Source organism: Aquarana catesbeiana, linkage group LG06 (genome assembly GCF_042186555.1).
Source record: "Aquarana catesbeiana isolate 2022-GZ linkage group LG06, ASM4218655v1, whole genome shotgun sequence".
In the NCBI taxonomy this organism is placed as follows: Eukaryota; Metazoa; Chordata; class Amphibia; order Anura; family Ranidae; genus Aquarana; species Aquarana catesbeiana.
In genome coordinates this window covers 299848296-299872654 of record NC_133329.1, presented here as the reverse complement: position 1 = coordinate 299872654, position 24359 = coordinate 299848296, and the positions used below count along the sequence as shown (strand labels likewise).

At 42.7% G+C, this 24359-nt stretch overlaps 1 protein-coding gene across 1 annotated transcript in view; it reads right to left on the bottom strand.

Moving 5' to 3' along the window:
* Positions 1-24359, bottom strand: part of LOC141147766 (uncharacterized) — a 441336-nt gene that overhangs the window by 158484 nt on the left and 258493 nt on the right. Inside the window, exon 6 of the mRNA XM_073634947.1 lies at positions 1822-1937. Coding sequence (XP_073491048.1) covers positions 1822-1937 — 116 coding nt within the window. The remainder of the gene's footprint in view (positions 1-1821; positions 1938-24359) is intronic.

Genomic DNA, 24359 nt, shown 5'->3' with positions numbered 1-24359 from the left:
GACGCACGGGGACTTGACGGGACTTCCCTGTGGCATTCCATGTAACGGGTGATCCCGCCCCCCTCTGGCGTCACGGGGAATGCCAATGGGAATTGACAATAATGCGCCCACCTCCTAGAGAGTGTCCTTCACTTGTCTGGATGTTGTTAATGGGTTTTTCTTTACCATAGAGAGGATCCTGCGATCATCCACCACTGTCTGTGGACGTCTAGGCCTTTTTATGTTGCTGTCTGAGATCACAAGTGCATTCTTCTTTCCTCAGAATGTAGTGGACTGTTGATTTGGCCACTCATAATATTGCTGCTATCTCTCTGATAGATTTGGTTTGTTTTTGAAGCCTTACAATGGCCTGTTTCACTTGCATGGACAGCTCCTTTGGACGCATGATGTAGGTTCACAGCAACAGATTCCAAATGCAAATACCACACTTGGAATCAACTCCAGACCTTTTACCTGCTTAATAGATAAATAATGAGGGAGTAGCCCACACCTGGCATTGAAACAGCTTTTGATTTGATTGTCCAATTACTTTTGGTCCCTTGAAAAAGTGGGGGAGGGTAGCTATTCTTAAGAGCTATAATTCCTAAACCCTTCCTCAGATTTGGATGTACATACCCTCAAATTAAACCTGAGAGTGTGCACTTTCAGCCCATATCCATTATATAACTATAGCTTGAATATATTTTGGTAAATACCTGAAAAAACTAAAATTGTGCCTGTGTCCAAATATATATGGACCTAACTGTATATTGGGATATCATGTATAATTTCCTTGATATTGCAAGATATTACCCATAATTTTTAGCAGGTAGGATATGTTTTTCTTAACATTGATTTTATTGTTTGAGATTTGATAATTGAAGTATATTTTGTATGGTTTAAACAGTGGAAGGAGCTGTGCGGCACTATATAATTATTATATTTGTTGTGTGGTGTGAAAACACATATCAGTGCTTGCAGTAGTTCCAGTAAATATTATACACACAGGTTTGATAATTGCGTGGAGGGTATTTAACTAAATTATTATTATTGGTTATTCCTTATCTCTGGAAGTGAAACTACAAAGTTTTGAGCCAAAAGTTTGTGATTTTTGAATCCAGCAAAACCTTGGGACCTGCCACAGACCCATGCAAACCTGAACCATATCCCTAATATGAACTTGTTGGACATCCAATTCCAAAGCCATAATTTTTAAAAAATTGACTTGCCCTCCCCCCATCCTTTGCTATGACAGCATTCACTCTTTTGGGAAGGCTTTCCACAATATTTAAGAGTGTGTCTGTAGACATGTGTGCTCATTCAGCCAAAAGAGCATTAGTAAAGTCAAAACATGGCTAACAACCTGCTTGCAAATTCATCTCAAGGGTGTTAAAGTCAAAGCTCTGAGCAGGCTGTTTGTGTTCCTCCACACCAAAGTGATTTATTATGTCTTTATGGGCCTGGCTTTATGCACAGGGGCACAGTCAAGCTGGAATAGAAAAAGGCTTTCCCCAGACGATTGCTACAAGGATAAAAGGGCACACTTGTATTAAATGTCTTTATATACTGTAACAATAATCATACCATTCACGGGAAACCCTCAAATTAAGTAAAAGAGATGAGCATCCACATACCTATGGACATAAATGTAGCTGTGATGGTCAGGGGTCCACAAACTTTTGACCATATAGTGTATCTGCATTTTTCATGTGTAGCTTATGGTTAAATGCCACTAGCACAATCAACCAATATCCCAGACCTGTTTAATTACCCTCATCAACTCTATTAAAGAAATATTCTATTGCTAGTTACATTTAATTATAAATAGAATTGACAACTTACATCGCCAGCATTTCTAGAAATTCATAGAGCTGAACTCTTCCATTCTCCACATAAGTTGGTTCTTTCTGCCTCAGATACATAGACAACTTCTGTTGGGACACGACAAATCCACACATCTGTATTAAAACAGACACATTAGGAGTTCATTTTCTAGAGATCTGAGCCCAAATACACAGCCAGTTTAGAAAAAAGAAGATGATATGTATTGTGAAAAGCTCTTTAATTTTTGTATTGAAATAGAATATTACATCATTTTAAAAACTGTGGGATATAGGTTATATAGTTTGCATGCTCCTTGTACAATGCTTGGTGTGCATTTTAGGTGCATTCATATTGCGTTCAGTTTTGTAACATGAAGGTAAGGCATCCTTGTTCCAATCTGAGGGATCAATGACCTGAAATTGCATTCCTTCCCAGATGCTTTCTAAATTGCCTAGCAATATATTAACTTTTTTAACTGTTAGCCAGTTTGTAATATAGGAAGGTAATATAGGAAGAAAAACACCAAACAATTTCATTATGCAGAAAAGTTGAAAATGTATAAAGTTCAAATTATTACAATGTTAATGAACAGTAAAGAAGTCTATGTTAGCATGAATGAAGATAAAAAAAATAGTTACATCTGCTTTTAATCTTATGTATAAATTAATAGGGAAGGCAATGTTTGCACAATGTAATTGGTATAGCTCTGCTGTGTGCACAGAAAGATGTCAAACAGAAGAAGATCTATAGTTGCTGACATTAAATGACTTAAGCTGGTCAGCTGTTCGGGATAGGAAGCTAAAAAAACAGTTTGGAGCAAATTTCAAAGCCTGGATATTAAACACGATAGCACAGACAATTTAATCAAATATCTTTCCATGAACACGTATTCTTTTAAAGCTTGACAGGAGCATCAGTAAATTTTGATTTGCAGATGGAGCACAGAATAATGTGATGTGGAAAAAGTGGGTCTTCTACAGTTCCTGGAACTTCTGTAACAAGGCTTACATGCATACTGGATGTTTTAAACACTGCTATTAGGGGTGTTTAGCTGATTTTTTTTTCCGTCTCTAGGCACCCCTCCATGTTAGCATATGTGTCCATACACACATAGGCATTAAGAGGCAGCAATAAAAACCTAGGGCCAGCACATTCATGAGAGAAGTGTTTCAGTGGTAAAACCGTTTTAATGCTCCTAAAGGCGTATAAATGTGTGTAAACATGGCTATCAGCGTTTAGGCCCATTTAACCACATTTTGCCATGGAGACTTCAACAATTGGATATGCATATTTATGAGAATCTAAAAAATTACTGTCTTTACAAGAAGTTCACAGTGTCCTTTGCTTTTTTCTGCTGAATATGTAGATATGCTTACCCTGTCTGGTTGCAGCAATGCAGGAGACATCCCTGACCTCACTGCAGCTCTAGAGCGCCATCCCCAAATATAACAATAGAACACATATAAGTAAACTGTGGACAGATATTGTGTCTAATCTAATGCCGCACAGGGATCAGTTGTCAAGGAGCCAGAGGAGGGATAGGAATAAGTGCATAATGCTTTATTTGTAAAAGGTGTAAATATTTGATTTGTATGTAATGTTTTTAACAGAATTGAATTGTTTTAAATCATTTTTTTCCTTTCTTTTTCACAAAAAATCCTGCATACCTATTGGAAATCTCTGTGGGATTGTATCCAACAGGACCTCATGGCCAAGGAAAAAGTGGCTAGAAGTGGAGCTCCAGCACCCCAAAAAGAAGCATATCTATAGCCAGCAGCTAGCATTTCTTAATGGTCTATGATGTCAAACAAAAGACAGCAAGTATGTTCTGTTTGTGTTAGAGATGAATATAAGGTATTTTTTTATATATATTTTTATACTTTTAGTCATGATTATTGTATTCTTTAATACATTTTTTGTTTCAAATTTTTGCTATTTTTTTTTTTACTTTTTAAATAATTTTTTTAACATTTTTTTCTACTTTTTTGTCATTTTTAAACTGTTGAATTTTTAATTTTATTTTATAACACTTGTTTTCTTTTTCTTTTTTTTTTTTAAATCAAGTTTATTTTCTTTTTTTTTATTTTTTTTTTAAATGTAGCAATATGGTTACATTTAATGAAGGTACAACATTTAGCAACTCACATGGTTGATGATTAAAACAGGTACATCCAAGCATGCAGGCATCCAGGGCGAAGCTGCCCCCACAGACCGCCCTCCGCAAAGCTGTCTCCCACCGCTGTCAGTCTGCAATCGTGACCGGGTAGACTACCCTGCAGTAGAGCGATCTGAAAGCGAGGCTTGAACAGCTCGTAGAGCACAGTGTGAAAGGGATGACATCAATGACGGTGCAGAGGACGGTCCACGCGGACAGCCCCACCCCGGATGCCTGCACACCCAGATGCACCCGCTTTTATTTTAAAATATTTTTATTGGTTTTATATGATGAACAGTATAGGATTGAATATACATGCAGAAATCATGTACAGAAATCAAGTATATAAACAATATCATTGTGTTTACTGGAATATGAGTATTGAGATAGAGATACATGCTAAGGTATACTCTAAATTAACGAAGATGAACTTTTTGCTGTGTAGGACTGTATCACTGACAGGACTGCCAGGGGGGCCAAAAGTCACCTCCAGGATACAGGCTATGGACTGACCGGGACACCCCACACACACCTCCCCAATGAGATCTTCCTGAAGGCGTGTGCAGTGACCCCCCAGAATCCGTTTCCGCTCCCTTTGGGGAGGAAATGGAAGGCTATAAAAGTGGAGCCCTCCATTTTGCAGTACATCCATAAGGGTGGGTGATTACTGTAAGTGAGGGAGGAGCGAGGCCCCCCCAACAGTCCTGAAGATGATCTTCGCAGTCTCCCCCGTGGGGAAAACTACAGGTCCTTATTTGCTACAGGAATGTAAGGAACAAGAGAGTTCCAGAGAGGAAAGAGAGAAAACGTAGGAGATGAAGAGGGGGAGGAAGGAGAAGGACCGAGTTGGGTCAGGGAGAGGAGGGGGTAATACCAGAACCTGACGACATTCCCGGGATGAGAGTTATGTTATAGAATGTGGCCCACGGTTCCCAGGTGGTCATAAACCTCCCCACTTTATCATTGAATTTTGCTACTAAATGTTCCTGAGACATAATCCACGAAATGCTCCTAATACAACTCTGGAGGGGTACAGTGAGCTTCTTCCAACATTTAGCAATGGTAATTTTAGCTCCCAACAGGATAAAAAAGGATAGGGCTTGTGAGTGTTTAGACAAACTAGGAACATTCTGATTAAGAAAAGCTATGTGTATGTTGGGGGCTACTGACGTTTTAAATATTTTACTGATAATTCGGAAGATTTTATGCCAAAATGTTCTAATACGAGGGCCTTTTTTTTTTTAAGGACCACATCCAACATGCTATTATAGGCAAGGGAGGAGGAGGTAGAGGAGTAAGAGTTGGTGGAGGACTTTTCATTGCAGGTGTTCACATATTCTACACAACGTTCAGGTCATCCACCCACACCCACGGAACGTTATATATATATATATTTTTGTAAATATTTTATTATAACTTTTCATGTGACAACACTGAAGAAATGACACTTTGCTACAATGTAAAGTAGTGAGTGTACAGCTTGTATAACAGTGTAAATTTACTGTCCCCTCAAAAAAACTCAACACTCAGCCATTAATGTCTAAACTGCTGGCAACAAAAGTGAGTACACCCCTAAGTGGGCCCAATTAGCCATTTTCCCTCACCAGTGTCATGTGACTCATTAGTGTTACAAGGTCTTAGGTGTGAATGGAGAGCAGGTGTGTTAAATTTGGTGTTATCCCTCTCACTCTCTCATACTGGTCACTGGCAGTTCAACATGGCACCTCATGGCAAAGAACTCTCTGAGGATCTGAAAAAAAGAACTGTTGCTCTACATAAAGATGGCCTGGGCTATAAGAAGATTGCCAAGACCCTGAAACTGAGCTACAGCATGGTGGCCAAGACCATACAGAGGTTTAACAGGACAGGTTCCACTCAGAACAGGCTTCACCATGGTCAACCAAAGAAGTTGAGTGCACGTGCTCAGCGTCATATCCAGAGGTTGTCTTTTGGAAATAGATTTATGAGCGCTGCCAGCATTGCTGCAGAAGTTTAAGGGGTTGGGGGTCAGCCTGTCAGTGCTCAGATCATATGACACACTCTGCATCAAATTGGTCTGGATGGCTTTTGTCCCAGAAGGAAGCCTCCTCTAAAGATTATGCACAAGAAGGCCCGAAAACAGTTTGCTAAAGACAAGCAGACAAGCAGACTAAGGACATGGATTACTGGAACCATGTCCTGTGGTTTGTTGAGACCAAGATAAATGTATTTGGTTCAGATGGTGTCAAGCATGTGTGGCGGCAACCAGGTGAGGAGTACAAAGACAAGTGTGTCCTGCCTACAGTCAAGCATGGTGGTGGGAGTGTCATGGTCTGGGGCTACATGAGTGCTGCTGGCACTGGGGAGCTACAGTTAATTGAGAGCACCATGAATGCCAACATGTACTGTGACATACTGAAGCAGAGCATGATCCCCTCCCTTCGGAGACTGGGCCGCAGGGCAACATTCCAGTATGATAACGACCCCAAACACACCTCCAAGATGACCACTGCCTTGCTAAAGAAGCTGAGGGTAAAAGTGATTGACTGGCCAAGCATGTCTCCAGACCTAAGCCCTATTGAGCACCTGTGGGGCATCCTCAAACGGAAGGTGAAGGAGCACAAGGTCTCTAACATCCACCAGCTCTGTGATGTCGTCATGGAGGAGTGGAAGAGGACTCCAGTGGCAAACTGTGAAGCTCTGGTGAACTTCATGCCCAAGAGGGTTAAGGCAGTGCTGGAAAATAATGGTGGCCACTCAAACTATTGACGCTTTGAGCCCAATTTGGACATTTTCACTTAGAGGTGTACCCACTTTTGTTGCCAGCGGTTTAGACATTAATGGCTGTGTGTTGAGTTATTTTGAGGGGACAGCAAATTTACACTGTTATACAAGCTGTACACTCACTACTTTTCATTGTAGCAAAGTGTCATTTCTTCAGTGTTGTAACTGATATATATTTATATATTATATATATAGATATAATTAATATTTACAAAAATGTGAGGGGTGTATTCACTTTTGTGAGATACTGTATGTACCTTCTATGACTTTTGAGTAGTTATTTTTTAATTTATTTAATTAGGAATGGATGCAGGTGAAAGCAGCACATCCACAAGTACTAGAGGATGTGGACTTGAGCCCCCCGTAAAAGGAGGGGAATGGGATGGGGGCAAGAACATAAGGATCATTATTTGTCATTGCTACAGGAGGTACTGTCGGAGAGGTGGTCAATGGATGCAATTTTAAATACAGACAACCCTTGTGCTGCATTCTGCCACAACCTCTATCACATGCTCTAAGACTTAGGTGGCAACCTTGAGAAGCAGTGTATGGATAGCATTTATGTGGTTGACATGCAATATCAGGCAGCCAAAAGGAGTGGCATGCCACCCCCCAGCTATCTGTGCATTGCTTTTCAAGGTCCACCTGTATACCCTGGGACATTACCTGGCCAATCTTCTGTACCCCCTGCCACACATACTATGTTCCCCACCTACACACTCCTTCATTCTTCATTGAGACACCCCCTCCCTTTTACCATCATGACTACCCAAGGGATTATTCCCAAGGGGATAATTATCCCATTTACCATAACCATGTGTAGCACTAACTCTCTGCGGAGCTGCTGGTTTAAGCGGGTCTGTTACCTTCACTCTGCTTCCCTCCGGCACCGGGTCTAGGGTTCTGTTGAGTTTACTCCTGGACGACACACGCACCAACAGTGGAGTACGTTTTCAATGCTTTATTAAACAAACGACTTAGAAAGTAGCAGGAAAGAGGTAGAAAGGAAACTTGCAGAAGAAACTCAAACATTCTCTGAAAGGGTTCTCTTGGCAAAAGGGTCTCGGTATAATTCAAATACTATTTGAAATGCGCTCCCCTCATGGGACATACTCCTTGCTCGTCTGGATAGGCCTCTCTCACCAGTCTAGTAGCCAGTACGCAGCACGAATCAAAGTCTCTGCCACAAACTTGTTTGGGAATAAAATCCGTACAATCCTCTGCCACAGGATGTAGTGAAAGCTGCTGTAGTGAAAGTCAGTCACAGTGCTTGATCCTTTAAGCCGAGCCGGCATGCTGTATAGTTACTTTTGGATACGTCCTCCAACCGAGTCACCAGGCCCCTCTATAGGCCAGCATGCCGCGTGATCTCTCCAAGATGGGTCCTCCCCTGGGATCTCCTTGGTTGTCCAGCTTCGTCACACAGGACCGACAGTTCAGGACCCTTCCTCGGCCGCGGTGGTAGGCTCCAGACAAGCCTCTGGACCCACACCTGCGCCGCTGTATCATGGGCCTCCCGATCAGAGGACCATGAGGTAGCTCCTTAACGCATACCTGTCGGCCAGGAGGGCCAGCAGGTGGCTGTAAAACGAACCCCAAAATATGGCCTCTGTCCCATAAATACCCTCGCCCAGAATGCAACTCACAGGACCACCTCCACCGAACGTGCCCCCGGGACAGAGGAGCATCCACTCGCTTCAACACGTTGCCTTTCCAACCCTGACCAGTGGTAACAGCGACACCCACCGGTCAGCAAGGAAACACCCACAACGTCAGCCAAGCTGGAACAGAGGCGAACTTTTAACCTTCCTAACACACAATTTACTAAATTTACCTAACATGCAGTAGATTGCAAATCTACCAGCGCTACATACTCCCCCCACTACAATAGACGTCCCCAACGTCTGTCCCGACAAAGTAACAGTAACTCTCAAGCCTGAGAGTAAGCATTTGAGTTTCTTATAACTTTGGATAGGCAAAGAGAGAGAAAGGACAGTTTAAAGACATTATGAGACTTATATATATAAAACATTATGTTCACAGCCGTAAACAAAACCACAGTATAATGGTACACAACCTCACTAACTAACTAGCTGAAAAGCCTCCCAGCTCTATATATGATCCGATGATCCCTGAAAAGGAAACATAGTTAAACACACACATATACATTCTATACAACAGTAGGAGCAAAGTCTCATTAAAAAATGAAACTCTCTTCCCACAATCTACATTAGAGAAAAATATATACTTTAGGAGTCCATCCCTGCATAAAAACTTTTTTTTCTATAAAAGAAATCCGGCTAGCAAACAAGAAGTCCTTGGATTTAAACACAGCATAGGATCCATAGATCTTGACCACGCAGACCTCTTTACCCTGTCACTATCTAACTAGGTAACTTCAAAGTTCTATTGTCCATAATTACCAGTAAAACCGAGGATCTGGCAAGGTTAACGATTTCCCTTCTTTGACCACAGTGGTAATAAAGTACACAACATTGTCCTTTCCTGGTCTGCAAATTACCACTTTATCGGCATAGATGTGCCGACCGAAGTTCCAATGTACAAAGCATCCGCTGAAACGTTCATCCATCCGGACAGAACATCCAGTCTTTCTGAAGGGCTTAGGCACAGACAAGTAGACCCAAACAGCTTCACTGTACCAAAGTTCCCGATTAGCTTCAATCTCCCGCATAACATCCTGGGGCACATAGGGAAACTCCAATCCATACTCTGCGGCAACACGCTTGTTTAACATCCGATGCAAGCGAGCAAGTTTTGGCAAAGATCTGTCTCTCCCCATACCGGGAGGTACACAAGAATTTAGTGGCTTTCTCACCATAGACCCAGCCGGTGTCTGTAGTGAATTAGTAGCCTCTGGCAAAGTCTCAGCAACAGTACTGTGTATTTCCACACAGGGTGACGTCTTCCCAGAACTCATGGCAGTCCATTCAGAAAAAGTCATTGTGGAGGCAACATCTTCGCCTTGTGACCACAATAGCTCTTGCGACATGGTTTCAAATAAGTCATCATCATTGGAACGATCCGGCATTGATTCTATTTCTGAGTCTCTCAGCTGGCAAATATTTATTTACAGTCCCCAACAGTGGCTTACCCGTTCCGGACGTAGACTCTGGTAGCTCCGGCTCAGGCATTCTCTGGGGTAGGCCTCGGCCACGGCCACAGGAAGCCTTTACATAGCCCACCTTCTTCTGAGCAGGCACCACAGGAGCAGGCGTAGTGGACTCAGGAACCAAAGTAATGTCTTCGGGTGAGACAACAGCAACAATGTCTTTTTCTGGAACATTGTCAGTAGCAACTGGCAAAGTGGCAGCCCGTCGCTCCCTCTCTGTAGCAATAGCAGCTTCCACTGTAGCGATACCTGTCACCCAATCCATCTGCTAGGCACGGGGCGACATGGTAGGCTGCTCCACCACAAACAGGTATTCTCCACACTGTGGACATCGGCCGAATGGACGAAGATGCACGGCCAATCCTTTGCATCGATGGCAGGTCATGCCCAATCCCTCAACATCTCCCGAGGTATACAGGACAAACCTCCCCTGCGGCTTCAATCAAACTCCAGTATCCATAAGCAAAGTCCCATATTGCACAGTATTCACCACGGTGCTTGCAGAGAACACTCTGGGTCCCACAACCGATTGCAACGCCGAAAAAGACATGGCCACACTCTGATCTTCTCAGCACGATCACGAGGCCTCTCTTTCCCTCTGGCGCCAAACACATACACACGTCTCACGCGGTAGCAAGTAGGGTAACTCCTCCCACTTGTTCCTTCAGTCACATAACTCCCGGGCCTTTCTCTGGCGCCCAGTGTCTACGCACTTAGAAGCAAAGTCCTGCAGTGTAATCTTTCCTCTTCCTGAAAAGATTTTCTTTCAAAGTCCAGCTCTCTCTGTAAACTCCCGGTAAAACACTCCACTGGGTTGCAGCAACTGACGGTGAACAAATCCAGGATGACGCCCCCACGTGTAGCACTAACTCTCTGTGGAGCTGCTGGTTTAAGCGGGTCTGTTACCTTCACTCTGCTTCCCTCTCTTTCACTGGTACCGGGTCTAGGGTTCCGTTGAGTTTACTCCTGGACGACACATGCACCAACACTGGAGTACGTTTTCAATGCTTTATTAAACAAACGACTTAGGAAGTAGCAGGAAAGAGGTAGAAAGGAAACTTGCAGAAGAAACTCAAACATTCACTGAAAGGGTTCTCTTGGCAAAAGGGTCTCGGTATAATTCAAATACTATTTGAAATGCACTCCCCTCATAGGACACACTCCTTGCTCGTCTGGATAGGTCTCTCTCACCAGTCTAGCAGCCAGTATGCAGCACGAATCAAAATCTCTGCCACAGACTTGTTAGGGAATAAAATCCGTACAATCCTCTGCCACAGGATGTATAGATCTGCTGTAGTGAAAGTCAGTCACAGTGCTTGAACGTTTAAGCCGAACCGGCAACACTATGCTGTATAGTTACTTTTGGATTCATCCTCCACAGGATGTAGTGAAAGCTGCTGTAGTGAAAGTCAGTCACAGTGCTTGATCCTTTAAGCCGAGCCGGCATGCTGTATAGTTACTTTTGAATACGTCCTCCAACCGAGTCACCAGGCCCCTCTATAGACCAGCACGCCGCGTGATCTCTCCAAGATGAGTCCTCCCCTGGGATCTCCTCGGTTGTCCAGCTTCGTCACACAGGACCGACAGCTCAGGACCCTTCCTCGGCTGCGGTGGTAGGCTCCAGACAAGCCTCTGGACCCACCCCTGCGCTGCTGTATCGTGGGCCTCCCGATCAGAGGACCACGAGGTAGCTCCTTAACGCATACTTGTCGGCCAGGAGGGCCAGCAGGTGGCTGTAAAACGAACCCCAAAATATGGCGTCTGTCCCATAAATACCCTCGCCCAGAATGCAACTCGGAGGACCACCTCCACCGAACGTGCCCCCGGGACAGAGGAGCATCCACTCGCTTCAACACATTGCCTTTCCAACCCTGACCAGTGGTAACAGCGACACCCACCGGTCAGCACGGAAACACCCACAACGACAGCCAAGCTGGAACAGAGGCGAACTTTTAACCTTCCTAACACACAATTTACTAAATTTACCTAACATGCGGTAGACTGCAAATCTACCAGCGCTACACATGTCACATATTTTATTGTGTATGGGGTACATGCAGACACCCCACCACCACCACCAGTGGGACGTGTGCTTTTGACCTCCCACAGAAAAAAAAACACATGACACATGCCCCCAAGAAGAAATAAAAAGATAAGACTATGCTGAGAGACAAAAGGGAACAAAACAACAATAGATACGTTTGAAAAACCTTATGTGCACTCTACAATCCAGCCGCCATGGCTCAGACAATAATTAAAAATCTTCTGCTTGTGGCTCAGTCTGTACCTGCTGTATGGAGGCATTTGATTCTCTGCTAGTCCCAAAGTCTCATCTGCAACAAAGGCCATGTGAAGATTTAGCTCTGCTGGGCATGGGAGAAGTCAGCTTGGGGAAATCTGGAGACGTCCTTCATATGTGCGTAATCCCATCACAGATTCTCTGAAGATTTTGGCATCACCTTGGCTGCCGTAGGCTCCGAGGTCAACTAATATGAAATGTAGGTGTGAACCAGTCAATGCCAAGAGGATGATTGAAAAGTATTTTTTATAATTGACATACTGTAAAGAGATCTAGACTTGGCAGCTTTTTCAGACTGATGTGTTTGCTACACAAAACAGTCACTTCCAGCGCTAAGAGGTCCTCTACAGTTGGAGAGAAATGGGACAACAAATCCAAATGCTTGGCAGATGTAGCCCTCCCCGGACAGGTGAATCCAAAGTGAAACTACAAAAACAAACAGTAAGGCGCTAGCACCTAGTGCATTAACAAATGCTTAGCTTAGCTCTGAGAAAGGGGGTGTGCCCCCAAAAATGCATCAGATTGGCAGGGTGTAATTGCAGTACGCGCACCCTGCACTGTATGGCATCTTGTGGTGTATTGGCCTTTACAAGTTGCATTTTTGTGAGTATCTAATTTTACTATTTTTTATTGCTTTAATAAATATTTTTGTTAATGCACTAGGTGCTTGTGCCTTCCTGTTTGTTATTTGTTTGTTTGTTTGTTTGTTTTTGTAGTCTGATGAGTTTGCTGTTGAGGGTTCCTGTATAATTGGGAAACTGCATCTTCTCCAAAAATTCTTTGCCAATTGTATCCCACGTCTCTTCACTTGGCTCAGGCATGATAATGTCAGGCAACTCCTCCCACATTGCCTGGTGAGTTTCATATGTCAATTTTGCTGTAAGGACGCAAAAGATTGTCTTGTTGCAAGAAACCTGGAATAAAAAATCTGATCATGAAAAGTATAGATAGACTGTATGTAACAAAAAATAGACAAAAAAGTGAAAAATATTTTAAAAATGTATGTTAAAAAAAACAGATAAAGTAGCATTTGAAAAAAGGATAGGGGTGAAAAATATTTAAAAAATGTGGAAAAGCAAAAAAATGTAAAATATTTTGAAATAAATTACCATTTGAAAAAAATACATGGAAAATTTCTAAAAATGACAAAAAAGAATAATTTTTTTCACACATTAATTAAAAAAAAATTATATTAGCATAGCAACATACTTGAGTGGCACCAGTTCCTCAGGTGACACGCTATTCCTCATCTGGGTGTCCTGGTTCGTCAGTCGGGATTGCAGCCTCTCCAGAAGCTTGTCAAAGGTGCACACAGACATCCTTGTGAAGTTGTTTAATTTTTTGGGATAACCGCAGAGACATCAAGAGATGAGTCCAGTACCAATGACGGCTGCCTTTCTCATCCAATTCTCTCTGTCTCCTCTCTCACCACAGCAGATAAAGGAGCAGAATTGCTTCAATAATTTTATTGATGACAGGATCCAAGAACGCGTCAAGGAAATATAGATAGCTAGTTCTCTGTAAGACTTTCTACTCTCTCTCTCGCACAATGTGTGAAGAACACTTTCTGCTCACTGTGTCCTGAAGCTTGGATTTGCACTCCCTGCTCACTGGGTCTTAAAGTCTGGATTTACCTTATGGATTTTTTGTATTTCATCTTTTTTATGCGTTGTATGATATGCATTTGTTTGCACATACATATTATATTATGGTTTTAGTATTTTTATTGTTTCATATTATTGTATATATTTATTTAATATTAATTCACATTAAAGAGGAGCTCCAGTCTGTAAAAAATGAATTAAAAGTCAACAGCTACAAATATTGTACTGTAGCTGCTGACTTTGAATATAAGGACACTTACCTGCCCAGGGATCCCGCGATGTCAACACCCCAAGCCGATTCACCAATTGGCTTCAAGTGCAGGCGCCAGCATCGTAAACAAGGGAAACCGGCAGTGAAGCCTTCAGGCATCGCAACCAGTTTCCTACTGTGCTATGTGCGAGTCACGCTGCGTTTTCTGAATGGTCCTGTCGTCTTCTGACGGCAGTAGGGGGAAGGAGCAGGGGCCAGAAATGTTGAAGATCGATTATCGTCATTCTTCCCCGGATGTCAAAACCAGGTACCCGCTTCCACCCATAAAGTGCTGAATGTGGCAGTGGAGGGGGAGAGTGCGAACAAGTAGTGCTTCCCCTTTTGAGAAGCTCCACTTTAAGTGTATTGTGGTCACTGACATGCATCTTTTTCTATGCATTGCGTTACATGCATTTGTTTGCACATATATATGATATTATAGTTAGAGTATTTTAATTTCTTCATATTCTTGTACAGTATATATTTATTTAATGTTTATTCACAATCAGTGCATTGTGGTCACTATTCATAGTTATTTATTTATATGACATTTGAAGGAAGTGCATCTGTGTGCATATAGGAATTATTTCTGCTTGCAAACTTACAGCAAGGGATTCACTTCATCTATACCAGACCCTTATCCTAGATGAAGGTCTGGCATGGATGTTAACGGAGGACTCCATATGAAAAAGGAAAAAAAAAAATCAGCATAGGGTTCCATTTACAAATACTGCACATATTATATACAAAAAAAAAAAAAAAGAAATGGTGTGAGGTCCTGCCAAATTCCATTCCAGACCCTTTGGGTCCCACCAACTGATGGGAACAATCTGCTTCTGTTACTCATTCACGGTGTATGACATCTCCTAAGCCACACCGCTAAATGTAAACAAATGGGTGGATGCAGTGACAGCCCCTCCATTAAGGGTGCCCGGGCGCCCCCCCCTCTCTCCAGGCCAACCACTAAATGCATAATAGGTAGATTCATGATTAGCATGAATCTATCCATGGCCCCCGCGGCCATCCCCTATTCATGCATCCAGCCCCAGAGGCTCTAATAGGCTTCAAAATAGGGTGGGCTCAGGTCGCAGCGCATGTGACCGGAGCCCACCCAAGTGTGTTATAACAGCGAATGAATATTTGCTTTTGAAACACTGATCCTCAATCTGGCCAATCAGAAGCGGGTGTGAGACCCATTTTCTGACTGGTCGAAAAGAGAAGACTCCTGATTGGCCGCTGGGGAGGAGGGAGAAAATGGAAGCTGCCACCATGGAGAGCAGGAGAATGGGAAACCACCGGTGATAGAGAGCAGGAGAACGGGAGGCCGCCGCTGCCGAGCAGGGGGAAGCCGCCGGTGATGGGGTAAGTGCTACCGAGGGGGGAAAGAGGGGTGTTTGGCATACTGTTTGCCGCCCCCCCATAACATTTTTCCACCAGCCGCCACTGCTCCTGGGTGATGTAATTGATCAAATAGGGTCAGTGATGTCAGCTTATTTCTTTGTTTAAATGGCGCTGCTATTAAATGAATGCTGTCGGGTGGCTATCTGGCTTAACCATCACTGACAGTAAGAAAGCTATCATATATGGTAGCGGCACAAATACTGCTACTACATATGACATTCAGCTCCTGCCGAAAGAGCAAAAAGACCAGTGTTCGGAGAAATACGCAAACAGCCAAAGTTGAACCCTGAGCTCATCCCTAATGTAAAATGGTTTAGGATGGCAAAAAAATATGTATAAATGTAAATGTGATAACTCCCTGCCTCTCAATAGGTTCATGTATATTGTGAATAGATCATTCCAAAATTTCTTCCAATCCATGCCTCAAAAACAGATATTGTGCTCTCAAGAATTCTCTTCAATAGTGCTCTACCACCGTGAGCGCCACATTTATCACTCACCAACTCCCAATGGCCATAGAAGGCCTCTCTCGCCTTTGGTAAGTACTCCAAAGATATCTCCTTTCTCCACTCTCCCACAAATATGAAGCTAGGTGGGTCTCTCAAATGTCAGCAGTATCTCCATTCCATGGGTAAACGGCAGAGAAACAAAGGCGTAATATAGTGTAGTATTCATTGAAATATGTATTAAAACCAATCCAAAAATATTGCACTTACATTCTTCGGTGCTTTAGGTAAGCACCAACACAGACAGGCTTTTAATTTAAAAAATGCTGCTCTTCCGAGCTGGCGTGCGTTCTACTGGTCAGGAAGTGATACGGGTCATCCACTGGATGTGATGTAGTTAGTGGCGACTGCCCAGCCTCAATGCATTTCACAGAAAGTGTGTCGACGATGCACTTCGTGCAAAATGCATTTATTTACTGGGCAGGAATCCCCGGTCATATACAGTAAATAAATCAGCTAAGATAGTTAAAAAAAACTGTGTGGGTTTCCCCGATAATTTATACCAGGTCATTCAGATCTGGATTTGAAGGGGGAACTCTATAGAAAATGTAAGGTTTGGAGGTTGTTTAGCTCAAGTGTAGCACCCGCTAGCGAGAACAGTCCACACAGATGATTCCTTTTCAAGGCTTTTTTGGCCCACTTTTATTAAAGAAAATCAAAGTTCCAGAAATGAAAACAAAAGTAGTTTCCCTCGCAGGGGGTTTTCACCATCAGCTTTAAATAAAAGGATATTCAGCCTCCTGGCTTACACATGCAGCATTGCAAACAAAAATACCGAGCCACCTTGCTCTCTTCAGCAGCAGACGCACCACTGCTCAGGCTCCCACATGGAGCTCTCCTGACTACTGTTAGCGACCTCAGACTCAGGTCTCTGGCTTTTACCTTACAGCCTACACTCTCTGGATACTTCAGTGCACACCTGCACTCTCTGGATACTTCAGTGCACACCTGCACTCTCTGGATACTTCAGTGCACACCTGCACTCCCTGGGTTCTCCCTTGTAAGCCTGGACTCCTGGAGACCTCCTGTCTCTCTAGGTGGAGCCCAGAATCATGGTCCTGACTCTGCTATCAGGCTCACACACACCTGAACAATCAGTGCGCCGGTGAGTCCCAAAACATGGACCCAGGACTGAGGATTTCATCCCACCCGGATCTCTAAGAAATCCCCAGGCTCCAGGTTCCAAAATGGACCTTACTAAATAATGAGGAAACTGAAAAGCCAGTTTCCTGTCAAACAAGCAAATACCCTGGAGCCCCTCAACCTGCCTGGTTGAGAATCCTGGACCAATACACTGGTGGGGTACCACACTAGCACAAAAAACAAAAAAAGTTGGTGCAGAGTCCCCCCAATTTCCATACCAGATCGTTAGAGTCAGGTATGGATTTTAATCCCACGCAAAAATCATGAAAAAAATGTAGGGATCCCCGCAAAAATACACACCAGACCCTTATCGAAACATACAGCCTGGAAGGCCAGGAAAGTAGGATATGAGTAAGCAACCTCCTCCTCCAGAACCATACCGGGCCACATGCCCTCAACACGGGAAAGTTACTTTACAGGGGAACCTCGCCCCATGTTGATGAGGACAAGGGCCTCTTCCCCATAACTCTGATCTGGTGGTTGTGGGGTCAGCAGGTAGGGGGGTGTTTGGAATCTGGAAGCCCACTTTAAAAATAGGGGGTGACCCAGATACCAGCCCCCCCATGTGAGTGAGTAAGAGGTACCTGCAAACGAGAGCTCTGGAAGATGATAGCTAAGTATAAACAAAGGGGTGGGATCTTCTGGGTAATGTCATTACCCAAATATTAACATGACCGTTTAGGATAAGGGTCTGGTATAGATGATCCAAAAAAAAGTAAAGCATTGCTGTCATATATGGCAATTTAAACAGCAATTTTTTTCGAAAGTATTAGTTTTATTGTAGTAGATTGCTATCATACAGATGCGCCACTTCATAGGCAGGTTAAGGATACTCCCCAGGTGTGCTTTTAAAGGAATTTTGCATTTTTAATGTTGCTCCTTAAGCATTATTAAAAAGCACTGCTCCCCACCAAACATGATTTTAAAAAAAAAGTTTTGTGTTGGTACATGTACTTGAGAGCAGTGCCAAGACCCCTGTGTAATTTGGCTCCCATTGAATTCAATGGGGGGTTTGGATTCAGCAACCGAACCCAGGTAATGTTGGCTCATCCCTAGTCACTATGAGGGAATACTGTATATATATTTCCTATTTGAATATATTTTTAGAAATCTATTTCTTTGCTATAAATGATGCTGTTGTGCATGCTCAATCATGTAACTTCAATTTTTACAAACAACCTCCAGCTCTAACTTTTTACTCTAAATTTCTGAAAACCTAGCTGTCTGAAGATATTTTTTTGCTGCACATGGGAATTAAATTAACCTGTGAGCTGTATGCTGTAAGTAACTCCTATAGAATAAACAAATGTGCAGAGATGACCATCAGATCCCAGAACAGGGTTTTGTGATACAGATGTAATACTATATTGATTAATTGTGTCTTTATCCAGAACTTTAAGATTATAACCAGTATATCAAGCAACATAATCTCTTACAATATTTATTATGTTTGCGTGTATATTGTCTCTAGTGTTATACCATCTGTGTTATACCAGCACATTCAATCTTCTAGGGAAAAAAATCTTAAAGGCCAATTGAATATTAGACATGATGTTCTAGCCAGAACGGCATTGTGGGAAATGCAAACTTCACAATAAGCAGAGTCTGTAGGGAAAGCTCAGGCTTTTCACCTTTGTCTCTTGGAGGACTGTATGTCTCTGTTTTTGCATACAAATTTGAGATACAAGGAAGGTGTATTTTTGACTGAAACATTTCAAACATGCCTTTCTAAAGCATCCTGGCATTATCTTTTATTTCATATGCATATCCTAGTTTGCCCACTAGCACATTTAGTTCAATGTATAAAGAGTGTTAGACTGAATTTTTTCATTTTCAGTGTAAAACAGCCCATAGATGAGTCCAGTGGGTTGAACAAAAAAGAACTGAGTTGATTCCGCCATGCGAATGGGGGAACCCTTCCTGCTGAGCTGTTGTATTCTGACAGCGGGGAGACTTCCTTGTGATCAGAATACACTGACAAGCATTGCAGGCTATAGCCTGCAGCACTGAGTAAGGAAAAATCCAATCAAAATTTAATCCATATATGGCCGGCTTTCATGACCCTCTACTGAGTATTTACAGTTGTCCTTAATAGCCTTTTAGACTTGGCTTAACTATAGGATATTCTGGTAGACTGGTAGTCTGCAATATATACAATTTTTGGGGGCTTTGATACACTTAAAAGGGACCAAGTCTGTACCTCTCCAGCCAAAATGAAGACTCTTTTTTTAATGGATTGGCTCTGTAAAAGTTATTATTTTTAGACTTCTTTCCTTAGCACAGAGATTTATTATACTGGAATTGTCCCCTGTTTCTGGCTCAATGTAGTTCTTGATTACTATAACTGTAATAAAGTGTAATATTTCTCTTCATTTCTTTTGTTCCGGAGTCCTGAACTATTGATAAATATCCAGAGTGAAGCCAGGAAGTGCAAAGGGAGACTGGAAGTGTCAGCTTTCATTTCCTTTGTTGTCATACATACAATAAATGTATCACGCTTTCACCGAGAATGTGCATTTTGCAAGTAGTCGGGGTGTTTGCGATGTAATTTGCAACAGATTTCAGCAAGCAGCTTTAATTAGGTAGAAAAAAGTAGAAAAATGCTTTATAAGCATATTCGGAAGTTACTTAGCTTGATTAATTATCTCCTACAAAGACAGTTCATTTCTGTGTCCTCATATTGTTTGCAATTGTGCCGTTCATTGCAGTGTTTTATTGCTGTGTACCATTTCTTATATATTCTAGCTTCTTTGGGTAAATGGTTACTTGGAGCACGGGGGCTATTCATATCCAATTAGACTTTATTTTCTACAAGGCCAAGCAAAGCCATTATATTCTACAAAACATGCCTCACCTAATAACATACCCATATATTGCAGAAAGTAATTTTTCTGCATAGGATTTAGAATAACTATTCAGTGCATCAGCCAGGCAACAGGGAAAAAAAGTCAAGCAAATGTAAGCAAAAGCTACCACATATAGGTGTCCGTTTATGAAACTGTGAAAAGCAGTGATCCCCAGGATCGCTGCTGATCTCAGCTCATAAACGGTTTATGAAACAGAGATGATCGGGGAGACCATGTTCTCTGCCGATTATCTCCGCACACTGAGAAGCTGTCATTGTCTGACACAGAAACGGCCAATTTATGAAGCTGCGATCTCAGCATTTTACTGGCGATCTGTGTCAGAATTCACCCTCCCTGATTCACCATCAAGAGGTGGTGAATGGTGGGGGAGGGAAGAGAGAATCCCGGGGGAACTGAGGAGGAAGGAGGAAGATTATTAATGTCCTTCTACCTCGATCGGACCCCCAAGACAGTAACCATGTCCCCCTGCCATATTTATGTATATATAGATATATTATGTAGGGGGGCTATTTATTTTACTAACATGAGGTGGGCAGTCTGTGTACTGAGTAGTGATAATTTATCACTTAATAAACGGACACCTCAGTGTTTTTCTGGTATTGTAATCTCATTAAGTCTCACGAGATTCCAGTATCAGGGGGCATTCTCCACTGTTTGAAGTGTTTGTAGATCACCTCACTTCACAAAAGGAGAAGCGATCTACACCACTTCATAAATTGGCACTCAGAGGAGAGAGATCTCCTCTGTGAGTGCCAGAGAATGGAGCAGTGGATATTTTCCACTGCTTCATAAATGGACACCATAGATTTTTAGAAGAGAAAGCTGCCATTTTTTCTGTTTTTTTCTGACAGCAGGTTATGCATTGACAGCTTGTAGGCAGGTGCAGTTAACTAGTCTGTCGCTAGGTCTGTTCAAGCATGATATTGGGTTACAGAAAGTAGTGTCATCAGGTGCTAGGCCCATTTTAGTCCTGCAGTGATGTCAGGAGTCAGTAAGCCAGTTTGTGTGGAGCCCTACTGCACTTGGGGCATAGGAGCAAAACAACACACACCAAATGTATCCAGCAAAGCCAAGGCCATAAACAAGGCTGGCGGCTGGGGAGGAGTAGATCTGCACCCAGGAGAGTCGGCTGTGGACTTCCTGACCCTTATAAAGGTGAGAGCTAGGGTGGTTTGCACTTTTAGGCCAGGCCAAGAGTTCTCTGAGTGAGGCTATTTCCCTGGAGGGTCCTGGGAAAGGTGTACCTATGGAGGAGGTGTCTACAGAAATCCCACTCCTATGAGTACTAATGACCCTGGGTGGAACTGTAGAACTGTGGACTGTTAAAGAGAGATGGCTGCTTAATGTGCTGTGTAATACTTTCACATGTGACTGCTGAGGATTGTACACTAAATATGATTGACCATGTATTGTCAAGTGACTCTGGAATGTATGTCGATGTGATGTTACTGTTTATGCCATTCCCTTAATACCACCAGTAAAGTGCAGCAACTCTATTCATTAATGGACATTCCTTCCTTGGGGATATAAAGGTCAATGGCTGGGAATGTCTTGTGGAAGCCTCTGGCATGGAATGGGACACATTATGACGGATAGAAATGTACAATTGGTTTCGGTCCGAATATAAATTCTGACAAATTTTTTGGTATTCGGAGATTCGGATGTATCTGAATCTCCAAATGAAATAGTTTGTTGAAATTTGTTTAATTTAGTATATTTTCGTTTTCAAACTAATTCCAAGTTTTCGTAATGATTCCAATTTGGATCGGTCGAAAAATGACCGACCAATATGAATTCTGTGTGAAGAATAGCTGGTTGTTAAGAAGCTGGCCAGGACAGGAAGTTCCCCGCTCCAAGTTGAAATGTAAACAAGAGAATACTGGCGATAGAAAATTCAGAAAAAAAACAGAGTGGGGTCCCCCCTCCACCCAATCCATACCAGGCACTTCGTGTTTGGTATGGATTTTAAGGGGAACCCCATGCCAAAATGTGAAAAAAAAAAAAACAGTGTGGGGTCCCCCCAAAAATTCATACCAGAGCCTTATCTGAGCATGAAGCCCGGCAGGTCAGTAAAAGGAAGGGACAAGCGAGCGCCCCTCCCCTTCCTGAACTGTACCAGGCCCCGTGCCCTCAAAATGGGGGGTTCTTTGGAGCTAGTTGTGGGGGTCTGTGGCGGAGGACACTATTCTTCCCACTGACACAATTGACGGGGTACTTTTCCTCCCACTGATACTAATAATCGCAAACTATTCCTCTCACTAATACCAATGATGGACACTATTTCTCCTCCCACTGACCACATGTGCTGTGTAATTTATTTACACCCTCTGACCACTAAGCGTAGGAAGTTTTCTACTCCCACTGATGCTCAGGCATTTTCTAGTCCCACTTGCCACTGTCTGGCCCCACTAAAGTTGGACGACTGTAAACTTGCCCTTTGTTTAGAAAGTTTGGAGACCCCTGCTATACTGTTTTATTACTACAATTTGACATTAGAAAAAGATGTGAAAACATAAATTTTGCTTATTTTACACATAACATATTTAGATCAAACTTTTTAACTTTTTTACATACTGTAATCAGGGCCGTCTTTTTGAAAAATTATGTTTATTCACATATTTTTAACATACATACAAGACAGAATGTAACTTGTAAACCAACCCCCCCCCCCCTCCCCCCAGCTCGTGCAACAATCCATTACATTATATGAACACATTCAGTTCCATGATATTGGTGACAGTAACCATAAATTCTTAGAAATAAAGCATTCTACCTGGACCTAGAACTTTTAATATAACTATAATTTCAGTCGGGTCCTATCATATGCAGCTTCTATGCTAAAGTCTCATTAGCATCAATCCAACACTGTCACACCTTCTCAAATTTGGTGGGGCAGCCCCTACTCAGATATGTAGCTTTGTATAGAGGCAATGCCTTGTTTACCATGTCTTTCCAAAAGGATACCGCTGGTGACTCAGACCTCTTCCAATAACATATAATGGCTTTACGGGCATAAAACAAAGAAATAGAGATCAAGGTCCTCTGAGCTTTTCGTGGTGCGATCCCTTCCACCAAGCCCAGCAAGCATACCGACACTGTGAGTGGAATAGGTATTTTCAGTAAGTTCTGAACAGTGCGAATAACCCCCATCCAGAACTCCCTGGAGTGCCCAGTTGCCCAGTGCCCAGAGTGCCAAAAAACGTGGTCAAAATCAGCTGGGCTGTACGCACAGCGCCAGCACTCACCTGCATCAGTGCCATATATGCTAGCTAGCCTTGCCGGGGTATAATATATCCTATGCAACAGTTTGAATTGAATAAGTCTGTTTCTAGCTGACACTAAAGTCCCAAACGTGTGGTTCCACATATCATCCCAATCATCTCTCCCGAAATCGGGAATTAAAGCGCTCCATGTGTCTCTACATTTAATAAGCATTTTTGGCATTTCAACAAATAACCCTTTATAGACCTCAGATAAGGGCTTTTTTAAGTTTTCCTCACACAGTAAAGACTCTAAAGGGGATAATCCTATTTCTAGGGAATCTGATCCAAATTGTGTCTTAAACGCATGACTTAGTTGTAAATAACGGAAGAAGTACCAGTTGGGCAACCCATGTTTGTTCTTCAGTTGATTAAAATTAAGTAGTTTTTTTACCTCCCACTATGTGTTTCAATTGTTTTACAACTACTCTAGCCCATATGATTGGGTCAGGTATTGTACCCAGATGCGGCAGCTTGGGGTTGAAACACAAGGGGGTATCTGGGGACCACATATCGGACTGAGACTTCATCAGCACCTTCGCTCTGTCCCATGAGCAAATCGTAACGCGCATCAAGTCAGTCGGAGATGATAGTGCCGAGGTGCCTCTATGTATCAAAAAGAATAGGCTCTCATATGACCCCATATAGGCCGCTTCCAACACGTTGGCTGCATCCCCATCATCACGAAGCAACCATCGCCTAGCTACAACCATTTGCCCAGCTATGAAATATTTAAATAGGTCCGGAAGAGCAAGCCCTCCCTGTCCCCAAGGCTCCTGCAGTGTCCTAAGGCTAATCCTAGGGTGTGTTGCGGACTATAGGAAAGACCCAAACATACTGTTCACACGTTTAAAAAACAATGCTGGGACCCAGACCGGAGAGTTCCTTAAAAAGTGTAAGAAGACCGGTAAAACCTTCATCTTAATGAGATTAACCTTTCCAATAAGCAAGAGTGGTAAATGCTTCCAAGCCTCCAGCTGTATTTTTATCTTGGCCAGTACTGGAAGAAGATTTAATGACATATAGTCACTCACTTTGGGTGTTATATGAATACCAAGATATTTAAACTGTGATACCCAGGCAATGGGGACCTGTTGTGTCGCCAGAGCCTGAGCACCCGGATCAATGGCCATTACACTAGACTTCTCCCAGTTCACACATAACCCCGAAAACCTTGA